Source organism: Anabrus simplex, chromosome 1 (assembly GCF_040414725.1).
Source record: "Anabrus simplex isolate iqAnaSimp1 chromosome 1, ASM4041472v1, whole genome shotgun sequence".
Taxonomy (NCBI): Eukaryota; Metazoa; Arthropoda; class Insecta; order Orthoptera; family Tettigoniidae; genus Anabrus; species Anabrus simplex.
The window spans coordinates 133,659,068-133,686,405 of record NC_090265.1 but is presented as its reverse complement, the minus strand read 5'-3'; the positions used below and the strand labels follow the sequence as shown (position 1 = coordinate 133,686,405).

At 38.4% G+C, this 27,338-nt stretch overlaps 1 protein-coding gene across 1 annotated transcript; it reads left to right on the top strand.

Moving 5' to 3' along the window:
- The first annotated feature begins 201 nt into the window (after window positions 1-201).
- LOC136884859 (leucine-rich melanocyte differentiation-associated protein) lies at window positions 202-20,920 on the top strand. Its single transcript, XM_067157152.2, has 3 exons — window positions 202-714; window positions 932-1,192; window positions 18,655-20,920. The coding sequence occupies exons 1-3, from the start codon at window positions 536-538 to the stop codon at window positions 18,884-18,886; spliced, it is 672 nt and encodes a 223-aa protein (XP_067013253.1). The 5' UTR covers window positions 202-535; the 3' UTR covers window positions 18,887-20,920.
- Window positions 20,921-27,338: the final 6,418 nt, after the last annotated feature.

Sequence of the window (27,338 nt, the reverse complement as noted above, 5' to 3'; positions counted from 1 at the left end):
TTGTAAAAATCTAAAAGAGTAGATAAAGCCCCGTTTTCGTTTTTGCTTTTAAGAAGGTACCGGTACCGGTATGCGCCCTTCCACAGTCCAGATAGGCCTATCTCCGGGAGTCATATGTAACTCGTGTCACTAAGTTGGCAATTTGACATTAGATTTGTACTTTTTCAGTAGGTGGCGCAGCTATAGGTTTACTAGCAGCTGTTCAGCCGAGTCAGCTGATTCGCTAACCTCTGCAATGCCTTTGTTCTTTCAGTAAGGTCAATATTGTTGCTTCTCAAAGGGGTTGGAGATTTCGTCTGAACCGATGACGGTAAAATTGCCAAGTATTTTCGGCGCATTGTAAGAATGAAACGAAGTGATGACGCGAAGTAATCTTTTCGAATTGAAGTGTAACGTGAGTGATCGCTGCTTACGGCACGGAGTGCATGATTTAACGATGAGAAAGGAGAAATAGGCTTACGCCACATTTGCCATTGTCTTACAACAAATTTTGGTTAGCTGACCTTCAACTGCATATATAATTAACCAAATTACAATGACCTCCTTAGCAAAACTAGTGTATGTGAATAATCGGGGTGATGATGCGTCTTATATAACGGCAGAAAATAAAATATTAACTCTTGCGTACGAAAATCTTGAAGAAATTCCACTTAATTTGGTGTATAATTTCGGAAGTTCTGTTTCAACACTTGACATTAGTCATAACCAATTCAGGTTTGTGAGAAAGTTTGTATCGTAGACGTATATGATAAATATCATAAACTATGACATCTGGTTTTTAAATGGAGTGCATTATAGAGCACTAGGTTGCGGATCTATAATGTTTTCATAGAGCTGTTATTTCATATGCGGGGCAGTAATGTTAACTTCGATGAATTTATAGTTTATCCTTGCAGTGAGAAAGTTATGCTGTTTCTATATTTATTTCCAGATGCTTGGATTTTCTGACTCAGTTTGACAATTTGACATCACTCATTCTGGATCACAATGTTGTGGATTCAAGCACAGCTTTTCCATCCATGCCATCTTTGAGACTTTTGTGGTTAAATCATAACAAAGTAGCAAGTTTATATCCATTCATTCGTAACTTGCACAATAGCTGTCCAAATCTGCGATATCTTAGTCTCATGGGCAACACAGCTGCCCCAAGCTACCTGAATGGAGGATCCTTTTATGAATATCTTCAATACAGGTAATACTGCAACAGTGTATTTTTTTTTTTTTTTTCAAAACCATTTTAAAGTATAGTAATGGTTGTCAGTGAAATGAGAAATATTAGGGGTGTCAGGTGAATTGGATAAAAATAATAAAATTAGAAATGAAAACCTTTCGTCATAAGCTATGTGTTTATACAGTTAACTGTAGCTTGGGTACAAGGAGGTCTAATTTTTTTTTCTCATTTGTCTGTTGTTGTTTCCTGAGACTTGAATCAGTAGGTTATACAGCCACCATTGACTGCTTCATTATTCAAACTTTATGACCATTGATTTATAATAATTGCTTTACGTCCCGCTGACTACTTTTACGGTTTTCGGAGGCGCCGAGGTGTCTGAACTTAGTCCCTCAGGAGTTCTTTTACGTGTCATTAAATCTACCAACATGAGGCTGATATATTTGATTTGATATTTGATCTATACCACCGGTCTGAGCCAGGATCGAACCTAGAAAGTTGTGGTCAGAAGGCCAGCGCCTCAACTGTCTGAGCCACTCAGTCTGGCTAATTGGCTACTAACAATTATTTTATTATGATAGTATATTAACATTCCTGTCATTTATTATATAAAGAATTAGCTTTTAATTCATAATACATCTAGTGCAGTATAATAAGTTACACCGATGAAGTTTTCTTTTTTTTTTTTTTTTTTTAACTGTACAGAGATCAGTGCTAGCTGCTTCCTTTTTTGTACATTACACACGAAAGCTTCTCATCCACTTCAGCTGTTTTACTACTGTGCAAGTTGGCATCTTGGCGCATAGTGTGTAGGTGTAAGTTTCCATTCCGGAGATGGTGGGTTTGAAGAAGTCCTGAAGATGGTTTACCATTGTTTCCAATTTTCACACCAGGCAAATTATGGTGCTGTACCTTAATTAAGGCCTTGTTCCTTCTTTCCAGTCTTAGCACTTCGTATCCCAAAAACCTTTGTTTTAGTGCAACATTAAACCAGTGGCTAGCAAAGAAATTAGAAAGCTGTTTTACTTAGCCTCATGTACTGTCAGAGTTTATATATGGTACTGGTATTGCTTAAAAAGTACTAATTATTGTTTACAGTTAGTGAAATTCTTTTATTTCTCTTGTCATCAAACTTTCTCTTTTTCAACAGCCAGAATATTCTTTAACTCTTGTTTTAGAGGTCTTAAAGTTTTAGTATTATTTTAATATTCACAATGTTACACCTCTAGTTAAAAGTCCTTCACATAGTAATGAAAAGTAGGGTGCACTGCAAGCTGATTGAAATTTAAAAACTGTTAATGTATTCACATCAGTCTAGAAAGCCAAGAATAACAGCAAAGAGGAATTGTCGTGCCGACCATACAACACCTTGTAATCTGCAGGCCTTCAGGCTGAGCAGCGGTAGCTTGGTAGGCCAAGGCCATTCAAGGGCCGTAGTACCATGTTGGGTTAATGTATTCACAAATGTCATGTTTCTCTTGAAGATGCTCATGACAGCTCATTACATTTTGATTCCTCAGAGCCCTGTCCTGAGTAAAAACCGAATACACACAAAGCTGTAGATACTGTAGGAGAACTTGTGTGTAGGTTAACTAATGCTTCAACCCTTATGCACTCTCTTTAAACCTTTACTGTTTGATGGGAATGTAATCTTGTTAGCAGATAATTATGAACAAAATCTGCAGGTCGGAGCAGGAAGCATGTTCAGAAACAGGAATTGTTTGTATAACTGTTGTTCATGCATGATCAGAGCATTTCATTGCTTGCTAATAAGTATTACACACTGACAGTACAAAACTTTATTATTAATGTTCACTTCCAGCCATTGCTGCCAGATCGATAGCAACTTCAGGATAGCATACTGTCCACTAACATTTGTGTGTTATGATGACCCTAAGTGAAGTGACTTAGTATGAAGTTTTGTCATCCGTTTACGGTATTAAAGTAGCGAGAATGGTTGCTGGTACAAACGGGTGGGAGCAATGGTAGGAGGGTACTCAGAATGGGTGAGATGAAGGCTGAGTTAGGAATGAAATCGATGTATCAAACAGTAGCCTACGCATGAAACGGCTTAGATGTAGGTTTTGTATGTGAGGTGAATGGTTAGACTTGGTTTTTAATGCCTAGTCAATTCATAGAGGCTTGCAGACAGAACTGAAAAGTGTAAGTCTGTAATGAAGATGTATAACGTTATGATCAGAGCAGATTTGATTGAACAGAGTTGTTGACATTTGTTCGTATTTTCTACTCAGTATCCAGATAATATGGAAATGTACAGTTTCTCAGTTTTAAATATCATTCAGTTATGGACATGATACTGTATAGGCTTTTGGGCTTATGCCATGTCAAGAAAATAAGGTGAAATTTCTTTACGTTTCGCAGAGAACTGTGCTCTGCGTCATCAGAAGAAAATCTTGACTGTCCCCAAGAAAGGCTTCTTAAACAATGACTGTTTTGAAATTTAGAGCGTTATAATAGAAGTGGAAATGGTACATTCATTCATCACCAGATGCCTCTCTGGACGTGGCACAATGCTAGCGTTTGAAGCGGAAGCTGACCGAACCATCAGAATTAGTCTAAGAAGGTCACATAACATGTGCACGTAACATATGACATAGACAGGTGTATGACATTGACACAAGCCTGGAATGAAACATCTGGCGATGAGGAACATACGAATTTGGAAAACACAAAGACAAAATAACAATAGTGAAGGGACAGAGAAGGGAACTACCTACGTAAATCCTTAATGGGTGGCAACCAGGTATTACTTAATTGATAGCCATTGTCCCTATTGAAATTGTTTAGATTTCTACATATTTCCACAGCTTCCCATATAAACCTGGACCTGTAATGTCTAGTTTGGGTAAGAGCTCAAGAATCCTGGAACATGTCATTATGACCCGACGATAGAGCGTGCTCAGCTATTGCCGATTTGTCTGGCTGGTTGAGACGAATATTACATTAATGTTCCTTGATACGGGTACCAGTGGACCGGCATGTTTGGCCGATGTATACCTTACCACAAGTACAGGGAATTTCATATAACGCAGGATGTAAAAGTGGGGACAATTTGTTGTTGGTTTTACAAGCTGTCAACCATAACCCTTCAACCTAATGCACTTTTAGCAAGTTTCGATGTGGTGTCCTTGTTCACTAAAGTGCCGATTGACTTGGTCATGTCTCTCATTGAACACCTGTTCCCTGAGGACATTACTAAGCTATTTCTTGTGGGGTGGGAATTTTTACGAACAGACGGACGGAGTGGCTATGGGAAGTCCACTTTCACCCGTAGTGGCTAATTTCTTTATGGAGCATTTTGAGGAGGCGCCATAGCTTCGGCGCCCCTCAAACCCATGATATGGTGGAGGTATGTTGATGATGCATTTGTGGTCTGGACAGAAGGTCCTGAGAAACTTTGTCTATTTCTAAACCACCTAAATCGGAAACATCCTTCAATTAACTTCACTATGGAGATGGAGTTGGACGGATGCCTTCCTTTCTTGGATGTTCTAGTAAGAAAGAAACCAGACGGCTCCTTAGGACATAAACTGTATATAGGATAATATCTTTTGTTTATTTCCACCTATTCAATACATTACAAGAAGTTGGCATGTTTTAAAGTAAATGCCAACTTCTTGTAATGTATTGAATAGGTGGAAATAAACAAAAGATATTATCCTATATACAGTTTATGAAACTTTCAATACGGACGAAAAATGATTTTCATCACTTGTAATAATCCTTAGGACATACCGTCTATTGTAAGCCTACCCACACAAATCGCTATCTTCATGCAGATTCTCACCACCATCCAGCGCAAAAACAAGGCATTCTCACGACACTCGCCAAGAGGGCAAGACGAATTTGTGAGCCATCAAATATCCAGGTGGAGATGGACACGCTCAAAATCACGTTCAAGGATAATGGTTACGGCAATTTGCAGATTCATAGAACCCTGCATCGCAGAGAAATGACTTAGCAAAGCTCACAGAAGGAAGAAGTGAAGGGAACTGCCTACTTGCCTTACATTCACAACACCACAGATCGAATTGCCAAGGTCCTCCACAAACACAATATAAAAACCGTGTTTGGCACCACCACTAAAATGACTCGCAGTCTGATTAAAGCCAAGGACAAATTGTCCCCATTTTTACATCCTGGGTTATACAAATTCCCTGTACTTGCAGTAAGGCATACATCGGCCAAACATGCCGGTCCATTGGTACCCGTATCAAGGAACATTAATGTAATATTCGTCTCAACCAGCTAGACAAATCGGCAATAGCTGAGCACGCTCTATCGTCGGGTCATGTCATGTTCCAGGATGCTCGAGCTCATACCCACACTAGACACTACAGGTCCAGGATTATACAGGAAGCTGTGGAAATAGGTAGAAGTCCTAACAATTTCAACAGGAACACTGGCTATCAATTAATACCTGGTTGCCACCCATTAAGGATTTACGTAGGTAGTTCCCTTCACTATTGTTACTTCGTCTCGGTGTTTTCCAAATTCATGCGTTCTTCATCGCCAGATGTTTCATTCCAGGCTTGTGTCAATGTCATACACCTGTCTGTGTCATATGTTACGTACACATGTTATGTGACCTTCTTAGACTGATTCTGATGGTTCGGTCAGCTTCCGCTTCGAAGGCTAGAACTGTGCCACGTCCAGAGAGCCATCTGGTGATGAATGAATGCACCATTTCCCCTTCTATTATAATGTTCTAAATTTCAAAAAAGTCATTGTTTAAGAAGCTTGTCTCATGGACAGTCGAGATTTTCTTCTGATGATACAGAGCACAGTTCTCTGCGAAACGTAAAGAAATTTCACCTTATTTTCTTGACATGGCATAAGCCCAAAAGCCTATACAGTATCTTGTCTATAAGTATGGGCCGTGAATGCATCAATAGCAACATTCAGTTATGGTTGATCGTGGCTATGTTAATGCTGAATATTGTAAGATACTAAATCCTCAACTAAGATGTTCATTTTATGAAAGCAGCATTTCACATGTCTTATTATGTAAAGCCATTATAATTCCAAAGTAAATGTCACAGTGGTGCTGAAGAAATCATACTAAATTTTAGTCCACCATATACAGTACATAAATGAAGAAAATTGTACACAATTTATTGTAAAAAATATGAGAATATACAGAGTCCAATGGGACTATATCTATCTATCTATCAATCAATCAGTCAATCTCCATTGATCTGCACTTTGGTCTGTTGCCCAGGTGATAGGTTCCCTAACAGTTCTTTACCTAGTTTGTTCTTAAATGATTTCAAAGTAGTTGGGAATCATGTCCTGTGATAAATTATTCCTATCCATAATTCCTCTTCCTTTTTAAACGAATATTTGCCCCAATTTGTCCTTCTTAATTTGCCTCCCTGTAGGTGGGGACGCAGATGAATACACCCATGGTATCCCTGGCCTGTCGTAAGAGGCGACTAAAAGGGACATCCAAGCGATGCTGAATGTTGAACCATGAGATTACCTGCGATTAGTTCCATCGTGTGAGGAACTCCATTATTTGACTTTTCTTGCGATTAGTATCACTATGTGAGGAATACCATGGGTCTGTGAGTGGGTTGCTGGGTTTACAGTACCTGTGTATAGTATCTGCCACTATGACGGAGGCTCCCCTCTGTCCAGGTTCGGTTGGAATGTGCCAAGAAGATAAATAGACAGTATCCTCACTGGGGTATTTCAGCATCTGGTTGTGGACATCATGGGTCTGCGTTTCAAGGAACACCACTGGTCTGGGCGTTGACTGTGATTAGTACCTCTATATGAGCGACACCCTGGGTCTGCGATGCCTGTGATTAGTACGCAGTATGTGAGGAATACCACAGGATAGTACGAGTCCCTGTGATTAGTATCACTATGTGAGGAACACCATGGGTACGCGTTGCGTATGAGTGGTGCCATTATGTGAGTAACACCATACGGTAGGTCTGCTTTACCTGCGAGTAGTACCACAATGTGAAGAACACCACAAGTCTAAGGAACACCACGAGTCTATGTTACTTGTGATTAGTACCGCTACATGAGAAACACCATCATTCTGCTTTACTAGCAATAAGTGCCATTATGAGGGTCCGTTGACCTGGATTTTTTACCCCTTTATACAACAACCATCTTTGATTCACGTTTGTGTGCTTTGGAAGCAGCCCGTTGATCTTTATATACAGTTGTTTTAAGTTAGTTTTTAGTTTCCGGGAAGGTGTATTGCGGGTCTGATTCACTGATTGTTTCAACTTCATAATCATTGTTCATTGTCGTCCTTTAGAATTCTATTCAGTGGAATGATTTTGGAATTATTTTTAACTTTGAATATTGTGAGTTGGACCCACTGATTATTTTACATTCACATTTATTCATCCATTCATTCTTCATCAAATTTTGAATTCTGGTCAGTGGATGAATTTTGTAATTTTAAATTGTCATTGCATTTGGTCTCATTTTGTACCATTAAGGGATGACCTAGATGTTAGGCCCCTTTCTTCATTGGCTTTAACTCATTTCCAAGTAATTCACTTCTTTAAACTTTTAACTTTTGATGGTTAAACAGACCAATTCTAACATGGAATAAGCATCCACACATATTGCACAGAATTGTTGGAGGAGGGCGTGGTTGTGCTGCACGGAGTTTTCATGCTTCTCTCCTGGCCTCTTCACATCTGCGTGGTTCCCCTTTAAACAGATTGACAGCAGCAGGGATGGTGGGGCGTCAAATTGTACAGTCTTGTGCAAGCATGTCCCCTGGTTTGTGGATTGAGACCTGTCATCTTCATAGTGTGCTTAAGCTGGTCCTGTAGCGCCTCGTGGGGGCTCCACGAGGTCTGGTGCCGGAACAAAGTTCACCATACAAGATTTGGCGAGGAAATCTGGTATCACTCATCCGACGGACATGGCCAATTGATCTAAGCTGATGATCAATGATGGATGATTCTATGCTCTTGGCATGCTCTTTCTCAAGAATAGCAATGTTGTTGACATGGCCTTCCCTTTTGATCCTAAGGATGAATCAGTTTTCGTTGGTGGAAGCGCTCAAGCTTTCTCAAGTCATGTCGGTAAAGGGTCCAAATTTCACAACCATATAGCATTGTTGTGATAACACCATGAGTTTAATCTTCACGGTTAGGTCTTTATTCACGAACACCTGGTATGATAGTTGTCCAAATGCTGCATGGGCAGCACCAATTCTCTTCTCCACATCTTGCATACGCACAGAAAAGATACTACCCAAGTACAAAAAGTGGTCTACCTGCTCCAGTGGAGCATCTGAGATGGAGATGTTTAAATGTGGAAGGGCTGTGCAGGGTGAAGGTTGGGTGAGGACCTTGGTCTTTTGAACATTAATTGTAAGTCCAAAACAATCACATGCACTCTTGTAGCAGTTAACTGACTGTTGCAATTCCTCTGGTGTGAGTGTAGGTGATGTTCATCACCTGCATACAGCATTTTGATTACCTTTGTAACCTGGGTGAGCCTCCGGGAGCAAAGTCTTGCTCGATTGGAAAGCCCTCTATCGAAACATTACCTAACCTCCACACCTGGGTTGTATGTAGAAGATTCATGTAGCATGGTAGCCAAATATAATACAAAAACTGTTGGAGCAAGCACACACCTATGTTTCAGTCCATGAGTAATAGAAAATTCATCCGAGATCCTATTCTGATGGCAAACCTGTATGGTCATCCCATCATGGAGAGCCTGGACCAGATCAACAAAACTCTGAAGACAGCCAAAGTGTTTCAGTACTGCCCACAAAGCAGGTCTTGGAATAGAGTCAAATGCCTTTTCCAGGTCATAAAATGGGAGGATTCTGTTGCTCTCTGCATTTTTCTTCAAGATGCCTTGAACAGAAGATCAGTTCAGTTGTTCCTGTGGAAGTTCGAAACCCACTCTGGGAGGACTCTTTCAGAGATAACCTGGAGGCGGTTAAGCAGAGTTCTTGCGAGAATTTTACCTACGATAGATAGTAGTGATATACCACCATAGTTGCCACAAACACTGCGATCACCTTTCTTGAAGATTGTGATAACATATTTTAGTTCACCAGGTACTTCTCAACTTCCCAAATTTTGAGGATTAGAGTGAAAAATCCTCGTTTTGAGTGATTGACTACCAGCTTGAATTAACTCCAGGGAGATGTTATCTGGGCCAGGTGCCTTTCTGGGTTACAGACGATTGAGAACTGCACTGAGTTCTTGGTAAGTTGGCGGAACTGCCATCCATTCAGCTGTTCAGGCACATCACAAAGATAGTCTTCATCAGCAGTGGAAGGACGATTTAGAAGGGTGGAGAAATGTTCTTCTAACACTTCAAGATTTCATGGCTGTCAGTAAGAGTGGTAGAGTTGTCAACAGTTTTCAGTCTACCTGTTGATGAACAAGATGGACAATACAGCTCTTTTATTCCTGTGTTAAAGTTCCTGAGGCCCTTGTTAGGCCCCTTTAAACACAAAGCATCATCGTAATAACCACCTTTTGAATTCCACCTTTTCTCTTCAGTTTATCTTTTCTACTCTTAAAAACCGCACTCATACTTACGGTATTTGTCTACTAACATCATTACAAGCAATCTCACCACCGACAGTACGAAACATTCTGCTTAGTTCAACCGCTAATCTCCTTACTTCCAAGTCTTTCCAACCCAAAGTTTACAACATTTTCACAACTCTACTCTTTTTTCAGAAATCATCCAGAATGAATCGCGCTGCTTTCCTTTGGATCTTTTCCAGGTCTCGTATCAAATAATCCTGGTGAGGATCCCATACACTAAAACCATACTCTAATTGGGGTCTTACCAGTGACATATACGTCCTCTCCACTACATCCTTGCTACAACCTCTTAGTACCCTCATAACCATATGAAGAGATCTGTAACCCTTATTTACAATCTTATTTATGTGATTACCTCAAATAAGATCTTTTCTTATATTAACAATTAACACAACCGGGCTGAGTGGCTCAGACGGTTAAGGCGCTGGCCTTCTGACCCCAACTTGGCAGGTTCGATCCTGGCTCAGTCCGGTGGTATTTGAAGGTGCTCAAATACGTCAGCCTCGTGTCGGTAGATTTACTGGCACGTAAAAGAACTCCTGCGAGACTAAATTCCGGCACCTCGGCGTCTCCGAAAACCGTAAAAGAGTAGTTAGTGAGACCTAAAACAAATATTATTATTATTATTATTATTATTATTATTATTATTATTATTATTATTATTATTATTATTATTATTATTATTATTAACACCTAGATACTTAACAGTGATTCCCATGAGTTACTGTCATCCCATCAACACAGTAATTAAAACTCAGAGGACTTCTTGCCTTTGTGAAACTTACAATCTGACTTTTCTCCCAGTTAACCAGGGGTAGAAGAAAATAGAAATAATTCAGTAGCCAGCCCCTTTTTATCAGGAGCCAGCACATTTTTTGCAAAAATACATTATGAACACCACACGTTAGGCTAGGATCAAGCTACGTATTATTTTTGAAATGTGGCCTTAAGTAGTATAGTCTCAGTTCATATAAGAATGGAAATTTATATTTTAAGAGATACTAACCCAAATAATCACCGGTCGCCTTCAAGGTCAGCGTCTTTTAAAATTACACTACATGTGCCTGTTTGATTTCCCACCAGTAACATTCAACTTGCTTTACAAGGCAAACAAACCTTCGAAATCAGTATAGAGTTCGTTTTTTTTTTTTTTTTCCAGTATAAGATGCCATGAACAATGCATTCTTATGCTGTAACATATTAGCATTCATTTTCTTGACGCACCCCTTAAAGTACACATTCGGGATTTTTCATGAAACTTTCAGACTCCTGCCGGCCCCGCGGTGTAGTGGTAGCGTGCCTGCCTCTTACCCGGAAGCCCTGGATTCGATTCCCGGCCAGGTTACGGATGTTGACGTGGATCTGAGGGCTGGTTCGAGGTCCACTCAGCCTACATGATTACAATTGAGGAGCTATCTGACGGTGAGATGGCGGCCTCCGCCAAGAAAGCCAAGGATAACGGCCGAGAGGATTCGCCGTGCTGACCGCACGACACCTCATAATCTGCAGGCCTCCGGGCTGATCAGCGATCGCTTGGTAGGCCAAGGCCCTTTGGGGCTGTTACACCATTTTCAGCCTCCTGACACTTCGAGTGAGGATAGGATTTTTCGTATGTTTTAAACGTTTCCAATTTAAATGGTCCTGAAAATTCGGATACACCTTTAGAATGTTTACCGGCAATACTACGAAAGTTACTGCATAATTTACACTTCGCAATTCCTTCTTCATAGCACAGCCACGGCTGTAATTCAAGCTACGATTCTCTGCATTGTGTATCATTCTCATACTTCTCTGAATCAGTAACATTCAGCTTGCGTAACAATGTAACCAAACCTTCAAAATCAGTCTAGGGTCTGTTATTTTTTGCAATATGATAAGTTGCCATGTACAATGCATTCATATGCTGTGACATTAGCATTAATTTTCTTTACGCACTTCGCTGAAATTTCCGTTTGCCTGAAAATTGAAATTTCCACGTATTTTTGATTTCAAGCTGGTCATTGTCGTCCTGAACTCTACAGTCGGCACTTCTATCGAGTGTTTTCTCACATTCACTCCCTTCTGTATCACTTTGTGTTACATTTACGGGCCCTACTTACGAAGAAATCTGAAAGAATACACTGTTACTCGCATCAGTCAATTCGCGCGGTGTTGTACGTTTCATTTTGCCGGTTTTCTGAAGTATAGCACAGAAACGTAAAATAGCTTCCGATTTCGCGGGCTTCGATGTCTGATGCTACGTTGCCAATTTTCCATAAACGCGCAGGAATAAAAACAACCGTATTTATAAAGTGCAAACTGTTCAATACCAAAATGCTGTAACTAAATTAAAAGTATAAATATTGTTCGGTGAAAATGTAAGAATTGATAAACACGTAATTCCGTATGTTCTAAATGCAAAGAATGAATTCCACGGGAATTTATCAGCACTGCTTTGGCGGCAATGGTTGAGGAACGGTTAGCAACTACTGTATTTGCGGTTAGTCACGGGATGGATGGCGGTAATGTAGTGTTTGTGGAATTATTTAACGTAGTAGTTCTCTGCATTTCTCCACAACTCTGGTCTGATCTTTGTTCTCGGATACCGATAGCTGATCATTTGTAATAGAACTCGTGTTACGATATGTCCACATGAAAGGATACTTGTTTGGCGGGTTACAACGATATCACCCATGACCGCTAGGCAGCTCCCGCGCAGAACTGAAACGTCCAGTTCCAAGGTACGAAGAGCAATTACAGAATTCAAGACTCTGCCAAAAGCACAGAAAATGTTTATTGCACATATTAGAATAAATGTGAGCTACAGAAAAAAAAACGTTAAACACCACACGACTTGTTACTTTGTAAAGTAATGGAAAAGTACATGTAAGGGAACTCCGGATTTCAAAAAATAATTTTCAAAACCGAATTTGAAAATTCAGGCGCCAAGTTAAAATTTTCAGGCGCCATGGCGACTGGGCGCCCGGTATTTTTCGACCCCTGCAGTTAACCATCATACCATTGTCTGCTGTCCACCTCACAGCTTTGGCGAGATCTTTTTGCAGTTGCTCACAATCCTGTAAATTATTTACTATTACTCAAAACAGTATAGCATCATCTACAAAGAGACTTATCTGTGATTCCACTTCCTTACTCATATCATTTATATATAAGAAAACAAAGGTCCAATAACATTGCCTTTCAGGAAACCCCTTCTTAATGATTGCACTATCACCTACTCTGATTCTCTCGAGTTCTGTTTTCAATAAATTTAGCCACCCCTTCAGTCTCTTTTTGTCTATTCCAGTAGCCTTCATTTTTGTCAATTTTCCATGATCTACCCCGTCAAAGGCCTTGAATAGGTCAGTAGCTATACAGTCAGTTTGATCTGAATCTAAAATATCTGCTATATCTTGCTGAAATCCTACAAGTTGAGCCTCACAGGAGTAACCTTTCCTAAACCAAACTGCCTTCTATCAAACCAATTAGTAAATTCACAGACATGTCTAATACAATCAAAAAGAATGCTTTCCAATGGTAAGACAGTTTTCAAAATAATAACATAGGTTTCAGTTACATTTTTCTTTTACAGCATGTTTGTAAACTTTTCATTTACTTGAAGCTTTTATCTTGGAAATGGTAATGAAATAACATTACAGCACGCGAAACTTTCAGTGATACTTCGGCTCCCTAGTGCTGAATCGCAGTGATGGGCAACGCTCTCGCTCGAGACTCTCGAAACTGACGTCGCAGATCTCGAGACCCATACTCCTGTAGTGCAAGCTGTGCGACGTCCCAGTAACTACGAGTGTAAGCTTGACAGTTATCATCAGCAGTTCTCATTTGGAAACGTGTGTGACGATAAATTTTGTCAAAAGCACTGCATGTTGAACTATGAGCTCCTTAATGCCATTAACGAAAGTGAAGACAGAATGCCAGTATCTTAAACTGTTCACGAGTTATTTCAGGTGGACTTTGTAGCTGAGTAACCCGTTTAATTTGTTAATAACTGTCATTAGGATGTAAACCTACCTGAATCCCTCACAATCGTTATCGGGAGGGTAGCTCCTTGTGATTCAGACCGGGCCGGAGGTGTTCTGTGACTATTCATCTTCATTTATAATATGTGTTTGTATGTGTCGGATCATCCCAGAAGTATTTCTGCCAACGTATTTTACTTTTTTTGAATAAGCAACACAGTGGGTTGTGCTATGTGACATCTCTTCAAAATAACTGACATCCACGACTTACCCTACGTTGCGTTTCAGACGTCTTTCAAGTTGTCGCGTACAACTAGACACAATTTCACATTGCACCGCCATATATCGAAGTACCTAATTATGACGCGAATACTCTATAACATTGTAAGGAATTATTTCCTTCGTCATCAAAATATCGGTAAACACAAGCAGTGGTCATATGTTATTGAATGTGGGGTCTGATAACGATGTACACCTACCTGTCGAAAGAATAAATTGAAGCTAGGAAGCTTTTTAGATTACACATTCCACTCAAACGTAATGGTGGTTGCATATGTAGCAAGGCGTGTCTTGCCTCGTCACGAGTTCAAATAATGCACGCCTCTACTTATCGAGGTACGTGTACATACAGTAGCCGTCAGGTTCTGTACTTAAACCACTCATTCGTGTACCTACCAGTGCATACAATGCCAGAATGCTTAACCTTTATAATTATGTTATACTGCGTCAAAATAGACCTGGGTGGAAATGAACGCCCTTGTCGCTTGTTGACATGTATTTACAAAATTAAGAAGGTATTCGCATATATTCGACACAAACAACATTCAGCTCCGACTACCTGTAGGCCTACGACACGCTGCTCGCTGCACAATGCGGAGACAACGCTCTCGAGATCTCTCGAAATTTCTCGCGAGAAATAGTGCCTGCGTTAGTCTCGAGAAATCCCGAGAAATCTGGAGACCTCGTCTCAGACTGCCCATCACTACTGAATCGGAAGACCTTGGTTATATTCAAGCTTCGTATTTGCAACCTTTGACACACAAACTATGAATCGATTATGCATCGCCATGAGACATCTGGGGTACACTTTACGTACTAGTACTGTTGTTGTTTACACAGCAAAGCCAAGGTGATATTTCTGAGAATTCATGCTAGGAACAAGATTCGTGCCGAGAAATGTTTTATAGAGAGAGAGAGAGAGAGAGAGACAGTTGTTGGCTTAATATAATAAGGGTTTAGAAAATTCATATTGATTGATCATACTATCAATTCAATTCAGATTTCATTTCCATTCAGTTGGCAGTATTACCGGAACCGGAGTAGCTTCCTCCTTTCTCCTCACCTCCATAAAACAAAGTATCACTAAAAGTTTGCAGACTGTACAGAGTGTAACAAAAATGCTGGGACATATCCTGTAGGTGGTCTGGAAGAGAGTTTTTAATAAATTCTCTGAAGACATTGCCTATTCAATATGGACCCGCTAAACAGTCTTTTACATTACCTGCTAACAGATTGACTTTGTATTGCTGCTGTCTAGCATGAATTGTTCTTTGAGGATTTGCATCTGCCCACAAAAGTTGGTTATGAAAAGTCTTGATACTATCTTTTCCAAATGTTGCCTCATCTGTAAACAATGGATTGAATTTCCTGGCATGTAATATAACACCTGCAGGACAACATTCTGGCACCTTGGTGTCTCCAAGAACTGTACAAGTAGTTAGTGGGTCATAAAACCAATATTATTATTATTTTCATTACAATGGCTTGACAGTTTGCACAAGACCCTGAATACGTTAAAGAAATACAAACGCTGTTCATAGAGGATCCTCCATGTGATCATATGATACATACCAAATGCCATGACCAACTGTTTTGTACTGATTGCTGTATCTTCTTGGTCAGGAGTACGAATGACTCTGTCTTCCTCGATTCGCAGTTTATGATGCTACGGATCCTGTCTTGGTAACCTGATGATAAACTGTAAAGGTTTTATGGTTTGGCTAATTTTGGTCTGGGAATGGTGCCTGATATAGCTTTGGCCAGACTGTCAAACACTTATGAAATGTCCTGCCATGGTTAGGCACTCAAATGTAACTGATTTGCTTTACAAGTCAAATGTACGATTCATACTAATCACAAGTGAACACAAATGATAAATGTAAACAAGTTTTGCAACCCATTGCCATATTCAGGAGATGGATTTGTATAGATAATATCACTTGACTATCAATTTGTTCCATTTTCAGCCTGACTCACAGGGCTGCGGTAACTGAGTTAAAATAATCAAATTACTTGTACTGGTAATGAATACTTTATTTTAGTAATCTTTACTTGTAAACATTACTTTTTGTAAAAGGTCATTTTTACTCATAATTTACACCTTGAAATTAAGTTGTGGTAGTTATATTCCAGTAATCAGTATACATTGAATTGAAGCAGAAAAAAAAAAAAAGTGATGAAGTATTTCTCCTACTGCAGAACCAGTGCTGGATTGGGTACTTTCTTACCTCTTCAGAACTTTGAACGACATCTAACTTACCCTACATCATTTCTGGGGGTGTTCTTAAAATTAAATACAGGTATTCCTTCATGTATCCCCAAGATGTCGAGGCTGAGCAATGAGAATTTTCAGAACCAATTATTTTTTAATGTAAATGGCAAATTATTGTAAATGCTATGAAAAGTCACTAAAATAAAATTATGGGAAAAAAATCATTTTCAAAATGCCAAGGTATCATGTTCGGTCTCACTTAGTGATGATACCCACTTGAATTACATTTCTCCTCCTCTATACATGTTACAACATACCATGGTACTAACCACCATAGAAACACACAGTTGTGAAAATGTGTACCCTTCATATATGGTTAGCATCAGGAAGGGCATTGTGCCATAAAACTGGGCTGAATCCACTAATGCCAACCCCAATAAATTAGAAAGAAGGCCAGGAAGAAGATAGCCACTTAAGGTCTTTGTTAGAAAAAGAACACAAAATGAATTATAGTATATTTTTAGCAAATTTTTATATCATTTCAGCCTTGTGAGGAAAAAGTTGGCAATTTTCTTAAGATGGACATTCTTTGAAGTAATTGAGTAAAATGTTTCTCAGGTAACTGTATTTTAGCCCTGTTACTTTTTTCTGGTACTTCTTCCATCACTGCTTAGACACCATAAAACATACCAAACCAGCTTGTCATATTTCAATAACAACTTGCAAACAAGGCTTTTCTAGACATATGTTTGTGACTCTTTTCCCTTGTTTTGGTATGAGGAACTTGCCCTCACAGTTTGTTACAGCCTGTATATCACAGGGTGCTCTTGATTGAAATTGCATGGGAGAAAAAGGAATTCATTCACAAAGCATGCTCATTTCTTTGCTTGGTCAGTGATCATGGATTCTTCTCTCTCACTCAACTTTTATTAAAACCTTGCTGATATGCAAGTTATTGCTCTTGAAATGCATCTGTTTATGTGATCAGTTTACTTCATTGCTCACTGTCACCTTTACATGCTTTCTAAGCTAAAACTCAAAATGTGCCGGACCATGAAGCCTTGACAACCAAGCAAGAAATACTGAAGCTTTTTAATCATGTCAGTTGAACTTCGGACATAAGGTGATGCTCCACTTACATGAAATTCTCAATCATTGTTTGGCAGTGTATCATCATATTTATATGCGATAGTAGCAACATGGTCACTTACTTATGAATGCAAGACTCGACTGTTCCTTAAATTGTCTGGAAAAATACCACCAAAACTAACTGAGAATAACACAGCAAAATGGACAGGCTGTCAAATAGATAACAGTATCTTGGAAAAGGCCAGTGCCACTAGCGTTGAGGTTATGACTAACAAACATAAACTTTGATGGGCAGACCATTTCATCCACTTCCCTAGCATGCCCTCCTGAACAAGTGGTGCATTTTTAATTGAAGGATGGGCAGTACTCTCAGGGGAGGACTGCAAAAACAGTACACGGACAGTCTAAAGTTGAATATGAAAGAATGCCAGATGGACTTCAGCTTCTGGGAGGATGTAACATCTGTATTTGTATTATTTGTATTGTATATGGAGACTGGCAGCATTTTTAATTCCGACAAAGGTTCGTGTACTATAAAATTGATCGTAAAAGAGAATGAGAAAATCAGAGTACTGACTGGCAAGTTTTACAATACCTAACAAATTTGGGTACATTTAATGTTCAGGCATTGCAGCTTGTCTTTCAAGAATTGGTTTCTTTAGCCATATAAGAGCCCATAGTTGGCAACACTGATACACTCGTTAGACAATAGTTATAGTTGCCAGCTAGTGAATGTTGGTAATGTTATAGCATGTTTAGGTACTTGCCAGATTTAGATTTGTTTCAAAGAAAATATGTACAACAAATTTGTTACCTCACATCATACACCATACTATTATTGTTGCAACAATTTTGATTTTTAATGCACTTATCTAGTGTGATTCAGTAAAATTCCATTATTATAAAAAAATGTCATTAGAAAATGTTATCCAGACTGTGGAGTTTGAAATTCCATCCTATTTGTTTATAGTTCATTACTCATTTCAGTACATGGAATATCTTGATTTCTGTTGTGTAAAATTTGTCATGGATGGGTATTGCTATTGATCTTTCGTCTAAATTTTCTGATGAAGTGAGCAAGATTATCATGTCCAATGTGCTTAACATGTTTCTGGTTAAAATCTATTGCCACCTTACAAAAACTTTCTTATTCAGCCATATAATTTTCATTACAGTATATGTTCACTTAAGATTAAAAAGTGATCCTCATAAAATATGGTAGCAGTGGTCACATAATTATAACAATAAATACTTCATCAGTGTTAATCCTGTGAATAGAGATTTAAGAACATCTTGTAGTAGAAAACCACAGGAAATTAATGAATTGATATTTTAGTATTAACTGTGAAAATTTTATTTTGAATGCAGGTTATTTGTGATCTCATGGTTCCCAGACTTGAAACATTTGGATGATCGTGCTGTGACTAGTGATCAGGTCGATGAAGCTCTTCGGTTATTCAAAAGACCTCTCCTGGACCGTTTCTCTCTTACGTCATCATATTCACCATACCTCCAGTTTCTTCAAAACAAAATAACCTCCTTTATGGCTTCAGTAAGTTTTCTTTCTAGCACAAATAATACAAGGAATTCAATTGTTTAAACTTGTGTGAAAGTATTGGATAACAAGTGATAGCTTATGAGTATATTCTTGCCATAATTCAATATTTTTTAAAATCTGGAATGAATTGCAAAATTGAATGCCTAGGCTAATGTGAATCAGTGTATTTTTGTTAAGTGTATTTTGCATAATTTTATTTATTTGTTCTTGTTTTGTATAAGACACTTATTTTATAATGCTCAGATATGTTCAGTACAAAAAAATGTGGATCCTGTTTTATATTAATTGATAGGATAATAATAGTAAAGTCTATAGAAGTCATCAGAGTTACACATTCCCTTCCAGTCCGTCAGACAGAAATATTAATTCATTCTGATAACTTAAGTAATGAGAAAACAGCCAGTCAGAATAATTGTTTTCAAACTCTTAAGACCGGGATTTTTGAAGGGCAGTAATAAACAAATAGAAATGTTGGACCTCATGACTTGTAATCTTACTGAAGTGACAGTTTGCAGATATTTTGCCTAAATCCTCATATTTTAAAAGAGATTTTTGGTATCCCAATAGTAGATTGTAGTTGCATTTTTCAGCCCCAACATGGTTACAAAACTGCCCGTAATGTTTTTTTTATTTTTTATGTGTAAGTCCTGTACTTAAGAGCAGAGAAAGTGCCTGTATTTTGAGTGTACAATAGTACCCTCTTCCTACCCTTATGGAAATTATTATATTTTTGTTTCTGAAGGTGTGTGTTCTTTTCTTCTATTTTTTCTGTATCATGTCTTTTTTCAGTTAATCTTTTCCAAGTTAATAGGTGCTATTGGTTTACTTTTTTAAAAAGTCACCAAAGCATCTCATCTTACTGGCAATATTTTTAATATTTATGACATGGTCATTCTGTAACCTTTTATCATTACATTAAGTTGAAAGAATTGAATTTAATTTTGAAATGGAAAGTGATATTTTGAATTTTTAGCATCCATATAATCCATTTTTTTAAATTCATTTCGTTTACTTCAGAAATGTTGAAAAATTATACTGTACATGTCAGTCTTTCAATATGTCAGACATTTAATAAAACCTTGAACCAAGGATTGAACCACAAGGGCAATAAACTGATACCAAGATTTGTGCTGTATGCTATGACTTAAAATATATAAATAACCACTTTTTAAGTTCTTTTAAAAATCATGATTTAGTTGTGCAGTTAAGGATTAGTGTGTTGCAAGAAATGCTGTGGCGAAAGAGTTAAGTTACTCTCGGTTTGAGTAGTTGAACTATTAGACAACCTTTTGCTTAGCAACAATTCTATCAGATATACATGTAGCACACACATTTTGCTGTGAACTTACTGACAGATTTGCATTACATGTTTCATGAGCTGCCTTCCAATATTTCAAACTGTAAAATAGAACTGTAAGACATCAAGTGCATGTTCTTGTAATTGGAATGATGGGTGCACTTTGCTTTAAGCAATTTCTTACTAAGACTTCCATAGGCTGGTGGATTTTCATTTTTTTAAAATTTATGTGATTTTGTTGATTAATATTCAGATTTTATGTCAAATAAATAAAGATGGAACTCAAATGTCGAGGTTAGAAGAGTACAAAAGTTGACTGAGTGGGGGTAGTTCGGGATTGGTATCCTTGATGTTGTGTACCTTAAAGGCATGTCAATCATTAGAAGCCTCATGAGAAAAAAATAAGACTGGAATGAAAAAATAAATAAATGAAAGTAGTACATGTCTCACATATTGCACAATCCTGAGGGGAGGCAGATGGAATGTTTATTTGTGTTACTTGTGTTGTACAGTATTTTATATACTGCAGATACTGTTGCCTACAGCTCCCTCTGTAAGATCAGTGGTAGTATTGACCTGTGGATCCCAAGACTGCATGTTCAAATGAGGGGGATAATCAGACTTTTGGAGGGCGGAGAAAAGTCCATTTGACACTCTGTTTCGTGCAATGTTAGCATGTAGATGATCTCTGGTGACACATCTCATGTTTGCTCCACAGAATGAATTAAAACTCATCTATAGATTGCCCTGCAGAGATTTACTCTGCTATCTGGTTTTTTTTTAAACAAACGTTGAAATTGACATACGGGCAGTGTAGATGGCATCTGTCTTCTATAGAAATGTGTAGATTTAGAAATAGCTGTACCATAGTATCTTTAACATTGTTTGTCCCACTTGTTCAAAACTGATATCAATCTTTGAGTTCTTTTATATCGGATCATCTAGTTCTATATATGAAGCAATGAAAGTTCAAAATTGTGTATTGTTGTTAATCAGCATATCACACACACACACACACACACACACATATATATATTATAGTGTAATAAAGATTGTAGTGGTTTATAAATTAATTATAATTTAGTCTATGAAAGTAATTTTTAAATCTAATAAAATTTATATCAAAGTTAAAGTTGTGCAATTATATTCCATTGTTATATTGATAATGTTTATATCAAAGTTCAAGTTATGCAATTTTATAAGTGATATGAGTGTGTGCAATAAATGGTAACGGTGTATCAAAAATGATGCAAGACATTACACAAAGAGTAATTAATAAGGTCTTACAATCCATAAGATTTAAATCTTGACTGAAATTAGATGGTTCAAATGCTCAAATTAAAATGAAAGAAAGTTTATTATCCAGAAAGCAATTATGGTTAGCACTGCTAACTATCCTTTTATTCTTCTCTGGTAGTATACTATGCAGAGTCTATGCGTACTCTGTACTCACTCAAATAAACAAGGCTGATACAGTATAATTTTAATGAACTAAAACTTTTTATTTGCTAAAGACGTGGTGGTGTAATTAAGACTACCAATTTGTGTCAAACAGTCGGCATTTATGTTGGTTCCAGGTGTTGCATACAGTTTGTATAAGATAATTCCTGTTAAATAACTGTGCTGAAGATTGCATTTGTATCATTGTTTAATGCCCTATTAAAATGAAATTTGTACTAATGTACATGCAAATATTGAAGCAATTCTGTGATTTGTTTTATTGTGTCTATTATTGTATATAAGTACATATATTACATTTTTATTATATAGCAAAAGTGTTTTATTTTCTATGATCCCTAGTCATGCTGGTCCTGTGGCTTAGGGGTACCGAGCCAGTCTCTCGCCTGGAGACCCTGGAATCTATATTCTGGCCAGACCAGAGGGTTTGTTTGAGGCCCATTCAGCCAATATGAAAACCTTTGAGGAGCTATCTGACAGTGAGATAATGATACCAGTCCACAAAAGCCAAGAATAATAGCTGAGAGGATTCGACATGCTAATTACATTTCACCATGTAATCTACAGCTGTGAAATAGACATCAGGTGAAGGATAGCCATGGCCGAGAATATCATGTCTGTTATCTCATATTTGGAAGGATCACTCCATTTCTGTAAAACTAAAGATGAGACTAGTACAGACACTGGTATTCTCTATCTTCCTCTATGGTGCTGAAACGTGGAATTCACGAGTTTAAGATTTGAATAAGATCAGCTCATTCAAGATGTGGTACTGAAGAAGAATGCCTCGCATTCCTTGGACATCATTTGGAACCAGCGAATCCATCCTCAAGGAGCTGAACATCAGTACAAGGTTATTGGCAAAATGTCAACAGAGGATTCTCCAGTTCTTTGGTCATATTATGCATTGTGGAGAAGGAAGCCTTGAAAAGCACATAATCTTGGGATACGTGCCTGGAAAGAGGGAGCGTGGGCGAGCACCTATATGCTGGATAGATGGCATAAAACATGCAACAAAGACATCATACAATCTACCTGTATAGCAGAAAACCGTGGAGGATGGAAACAGGTACAAAGAATATCTTCAGAGATCACGATCCTCAAGATTGAGGGTCCGATATAGACAGACAAACGTAATCTACAGGCTTTTGGACTGAGCAACGGTTGCTTGGTAGACCAAGGTCCATCAGGGACTTTGGAGCTAATCCCCTATGCTCCTGAATTTCATGATTACAGAAACAGCAAGAATAGGCAGGCAGACAAATCTTTTATTGACATTCTTTGGCACGAATGGGGAAATGAAAATAGGCTGCTGGAACGTTAGAACCTTCAGAGACAAAGTAGTAGACTGAACCAAGTGATTACTACAAGTTGGACATTCTTGAGCTTCCATGGAAAATTCAGATAAACAAAGAGTGTGTTCATTGTGTCTTAGAAACCATGTTGTGAAAAAGGTCAGCAAAAAAAGACATCTTGATTGTTATAAGTGATCTGAATACAGAGGTTGGGGCCAACAAAAGTATACAGCAAGTTGTGGGAATTAATGATATTGGAGAAATGAATGAAAATGGGGATATGTTAACTAACTTCTGTTTAAATCATAATCAGCTGATTAGTGGTACTCTGTTTTCTCACAAGAACTCTCATAAGGTCATATGGATATCACCTGACCAAATTACAGAAAACCAAATTAACCATTTATCAAGGAGCCAGAAATTTAGGTCATTGCTGGATGTAAGAACAAGAAGGTTGCCAATATCAACAGTGATCATCATGTAGTTGTTGCAGAAGTTCATTGAATATAATTGTTACCAGCAGATGATTTCAGCAACAGAACGAACAAATTATCATGAGGAAACTGAAAACTGGGGCAAAACAATAGGAATTCTGTGTAGAACATTGGAATCACTTTGAGGCAATAGGAGATAAAGGATGATGTTATTGAGGCTAAATGGACCCAGGTTAGTAACTTCCACTGTGAAACTTGTGAATGTGTGATTGGCTTTAAAAACTGTCTGAAGAAAGATTGGCTGAAAATACATGGCACTTAATGAGCTGCAGGTCTATTAAACATGAGCAAAATAAGGCACCAGAAAGTTCTAGCATTAGCAGAGAACACAGCTATTGATAATTTAGTAAGGAGTGATAAGGAAGCAGATGGACGAATAGGGGCAGAGCTTGCTGAAGAAAGGGAGGTATGAAAGATCTGTTTAGCATCACAAATGTTATGAAAAGGAGGCTTCAATAGAAGCATACCAGTGAGAAGTAAGGATGGAAGGCTGCTGACAAAACAAAGACTAGCTGAGGAGGTACAAAGAACATTTCTCCGAAGTCCTTAACCAAGAACAAGCAAATATGAATGATAACTAAGAGAATGTTAGAAGCCAGTGATACCAGTATAAATACTCCTCAAGTTGTACTGAAATCAATACACAGCTCTCAATCAAATCAATAATAGGAAGGCACCTGGGATCAATATCACACCTTAGGTATTGGAAATAAACACTGAGATCACTGTTAGGCTTCTACATCTATTGTTGGACAAGATATGAATAGAGGAAATGATACCAAAAAACTGGAAGAAAGAACATGTCAAGATACCCAGAAAGGAAACACTATCAACTGAATCTATTGGCAGGTTATTCCCATGTCCCTATGAAGCAAAAGTGGGCCCCTTGTGATTGCGGGTGTTGGAATACATGCATTGTATCCCTTGCCTGTCATAGGTGGCATTGCTTCCACTTTCTTGAATCTGGCTCCTCATTTTCATCTTTCCTATCCAACTTCCCTTGGTCAACTCTTGTTCCATTCTGATGGTTTTAGGTTTGTGAAGCATAGAGAGTCTTCAAATTTCATGCCATCCACAGCCCTAACCTTGCTTTTACTTTTGCCTTCATTCTTCAAAGTGTCTGACTTCTTTTATTTTCCTTCTGATTGGTGTTAAGAAAGGATGGTTGCCCAGTTGTACTTCCTCTTAATATAAACACCACCAAATAAAGTGCTCTTAATGATAATTTTGAATAGATTTGAGGATTCTGTAGAAACATGATTGAAGAAGGAGCGAGCAGGGTTTGATAACCTTTATTAACACACTGTATAATAATTGAACAGAGCGGTAAATGGCAGAATGCACTGTATTTGACCACTATTAATTTCGAGAAGACCTTTGACTCAGTCTATAGGAAAGTTATGTGGCATCTTTTGGAAGAATATGGATTCCCTCCAGAAATTATTAATATCATCAAGGAAATATATGAAGGTTACAAATACCATGTTTTGCACAGTGGGAAGTTAACGGAACCCATTCAGGCTAATTCCGGAATGAGATAAGGCTGTATACACTCACTCACTCTGATCCTGTTATTGTTGGAAGAGTGAGGAAGAAGGTTATAGCAGGTAGGAAGAAATTTATTCAATGGGAAATGCCATATAGGCCTGACGGCATTTACTTTGCAGATAATGTATGTCTACTTATACAAATATTTCGTGGCATGTAGGCCTACTGAATGAACGCCGTTTTGGTCTACCTTGTCAGACTAAAATTCAAGACCACTCTAACTGTAACCAAAACTTGATCTCTGCTAGATTATAACCTGGAACTAAAATGTAAATTCACTTCTAGTATGATTAAACAGCATATTCATCCCTCAGACTAGTGGTGGGCAACGCTCTTGCTCGAGACTCTAGAGACTGACGTCACAGGTCTCGGTACTACCAGCATAAGCTTCATAGTATATCATAGCGGTTATTGCGTGAAATAACGTTCTCAAACGGAAACGTGTGTGCTGATAAATTTTGCCAAAAGCCTGCTGCCTGAGTTATTCGTCTTAAATAACCATGAACAATGTTTAGAACTGATGATTAAATATTACAAAATGTGTTGCATAAAACAACGCATTAAAACGAAACAAATTGTATACCCTGTAATCGTGTAAACGTTTCAGTAAAAGAAACAACGAACATTCGAGATCGGCCTTCTTTTCGCTATTACAACGCTGCAATGGTGTTATTTTGCGGCATCAACAAACCCAAAGGTCACGTATCGTATAAAAAGAACTAAGGCCAAACTAACAAGGAAACCCTTCCAATGCTAAGTCTCAGATCTTCTTGAGATTTGGTACGACGGCTTCATTGATGAAATGGCTTTTTGCTTTTATTGCTGGGGGTGTCCGAGGACATGTTCGGCTCGCCAGGTGCAGGTCTTTGTTTACTTGACTCCCGCAGGCGACCTGAGGATGAAATGATGATGAAGACGACTTCAGTAGGAGTGTCGTATTCAGCCATATCAAATTTAGGTGCTCAGTCGTATTTTTAGCGCCTGTTTTGGGGCGTCAAAGTTTGCTCAGTTAAGCATCGCATAGACAGGAGTAAGCGACGGGAAGCAGATAGAGATGGAGCGGCCGGCCAGTTCACGTGTCACGCTCTCAATCTTAAGGCTCGCTTCCACCTGGTGGAATCGAACCGAACAGTCGAAATTTCCACTCGACCGCTCACATCTAGCGAAGCAGAATCGAAGGGATTCTACGGGAAACTTCAGGCTATCAATGGACGTTCTGATGGAAGGTGTGGGGAGGCAGAAAATTACGAGAGATCGGGGAAGTTTCTGGGTGCATGACATGAACAAGAGAACTAAACGGAGAGTATTCAAACTTATTGGAATATTTAATGCGCGATGAAGCTAAGTCTCAACGGTAGGCCTACTTCAGAGTTACTGTATTGTAATCTCAACAACTATTTTATATAGGCCTAGAGAAAAGTTTAATTTTACAGGAGGAAATGCTACCTCAGATGCAATGGGAGTCCGTGATCATTTTTGAAACTAATTTAATGTAGTAGATTGCGTCCCATGGCAGGATGAAATAATTGATCGAGGTAGCCTCAACTTTATTTTTTACCATTTGCTTTCCTTCACACGGACACAGATATATCTTACGGCGAAAGTGGGATAAGAAATGGTTAGGACCGTGGTCTTACTGTAATTAAGGTACAGGCCCAGCATTTGCTTTGTATAAAAATGGGGAAACCACGGAAAGCCATCTTCAGGGCTGCCGACAGTGGGTTTCGAACCCATTACCTCTCGAATAAAAACTCACACCTACGCGACCCTAACCGCATGGTCAACTCTCTGTAACATTAATTAAAGACCGTGAAGTGTATTTATTGTCCTCAGCAGAGCAATTTCGTATACAGTAGCCTACTGTTTGTTAGAAACACATATACGACAGTTTGAAACCTAGGGAATGCAACTTACGAAATCGTTCACTGTAAATATAATAAACACTTAAAGATACATCCCATGTTAGAAGTGATGTTAATTATCATACTGATATACTGTATGTGGACTCCAACATAACATGATTGTGATGAAGTCAACAAAAATTATGAAATAAATTGTAGGCTATATAGACTACAGTAGCCTACCACAAAACTGATTATTCTAATAAGTTTGGTTTTCCATAGCGTTGCTTATTTCCTCCCAGACATTATTTTTATGTTGTTGCAGTAATGCTCGTGGGTCTTGTAGTAGAGGAAATATGTTTTAACTAAAGTGAAAAGTTTTTCCGTGTCTAGTATCATCATGAAACAGAACGTTTCGTATCCCAGAAACAGCTGAAGCTGATACACATTTGCCGCCAAATAGTCGTACGACCGTTTACGACGTTTCACTAATCTTGGTAATTCTGTTCGATTCCGCTCCGCTCGTCGAAAAATATTCTTGGCAGAGAATCCTGTTCCGTT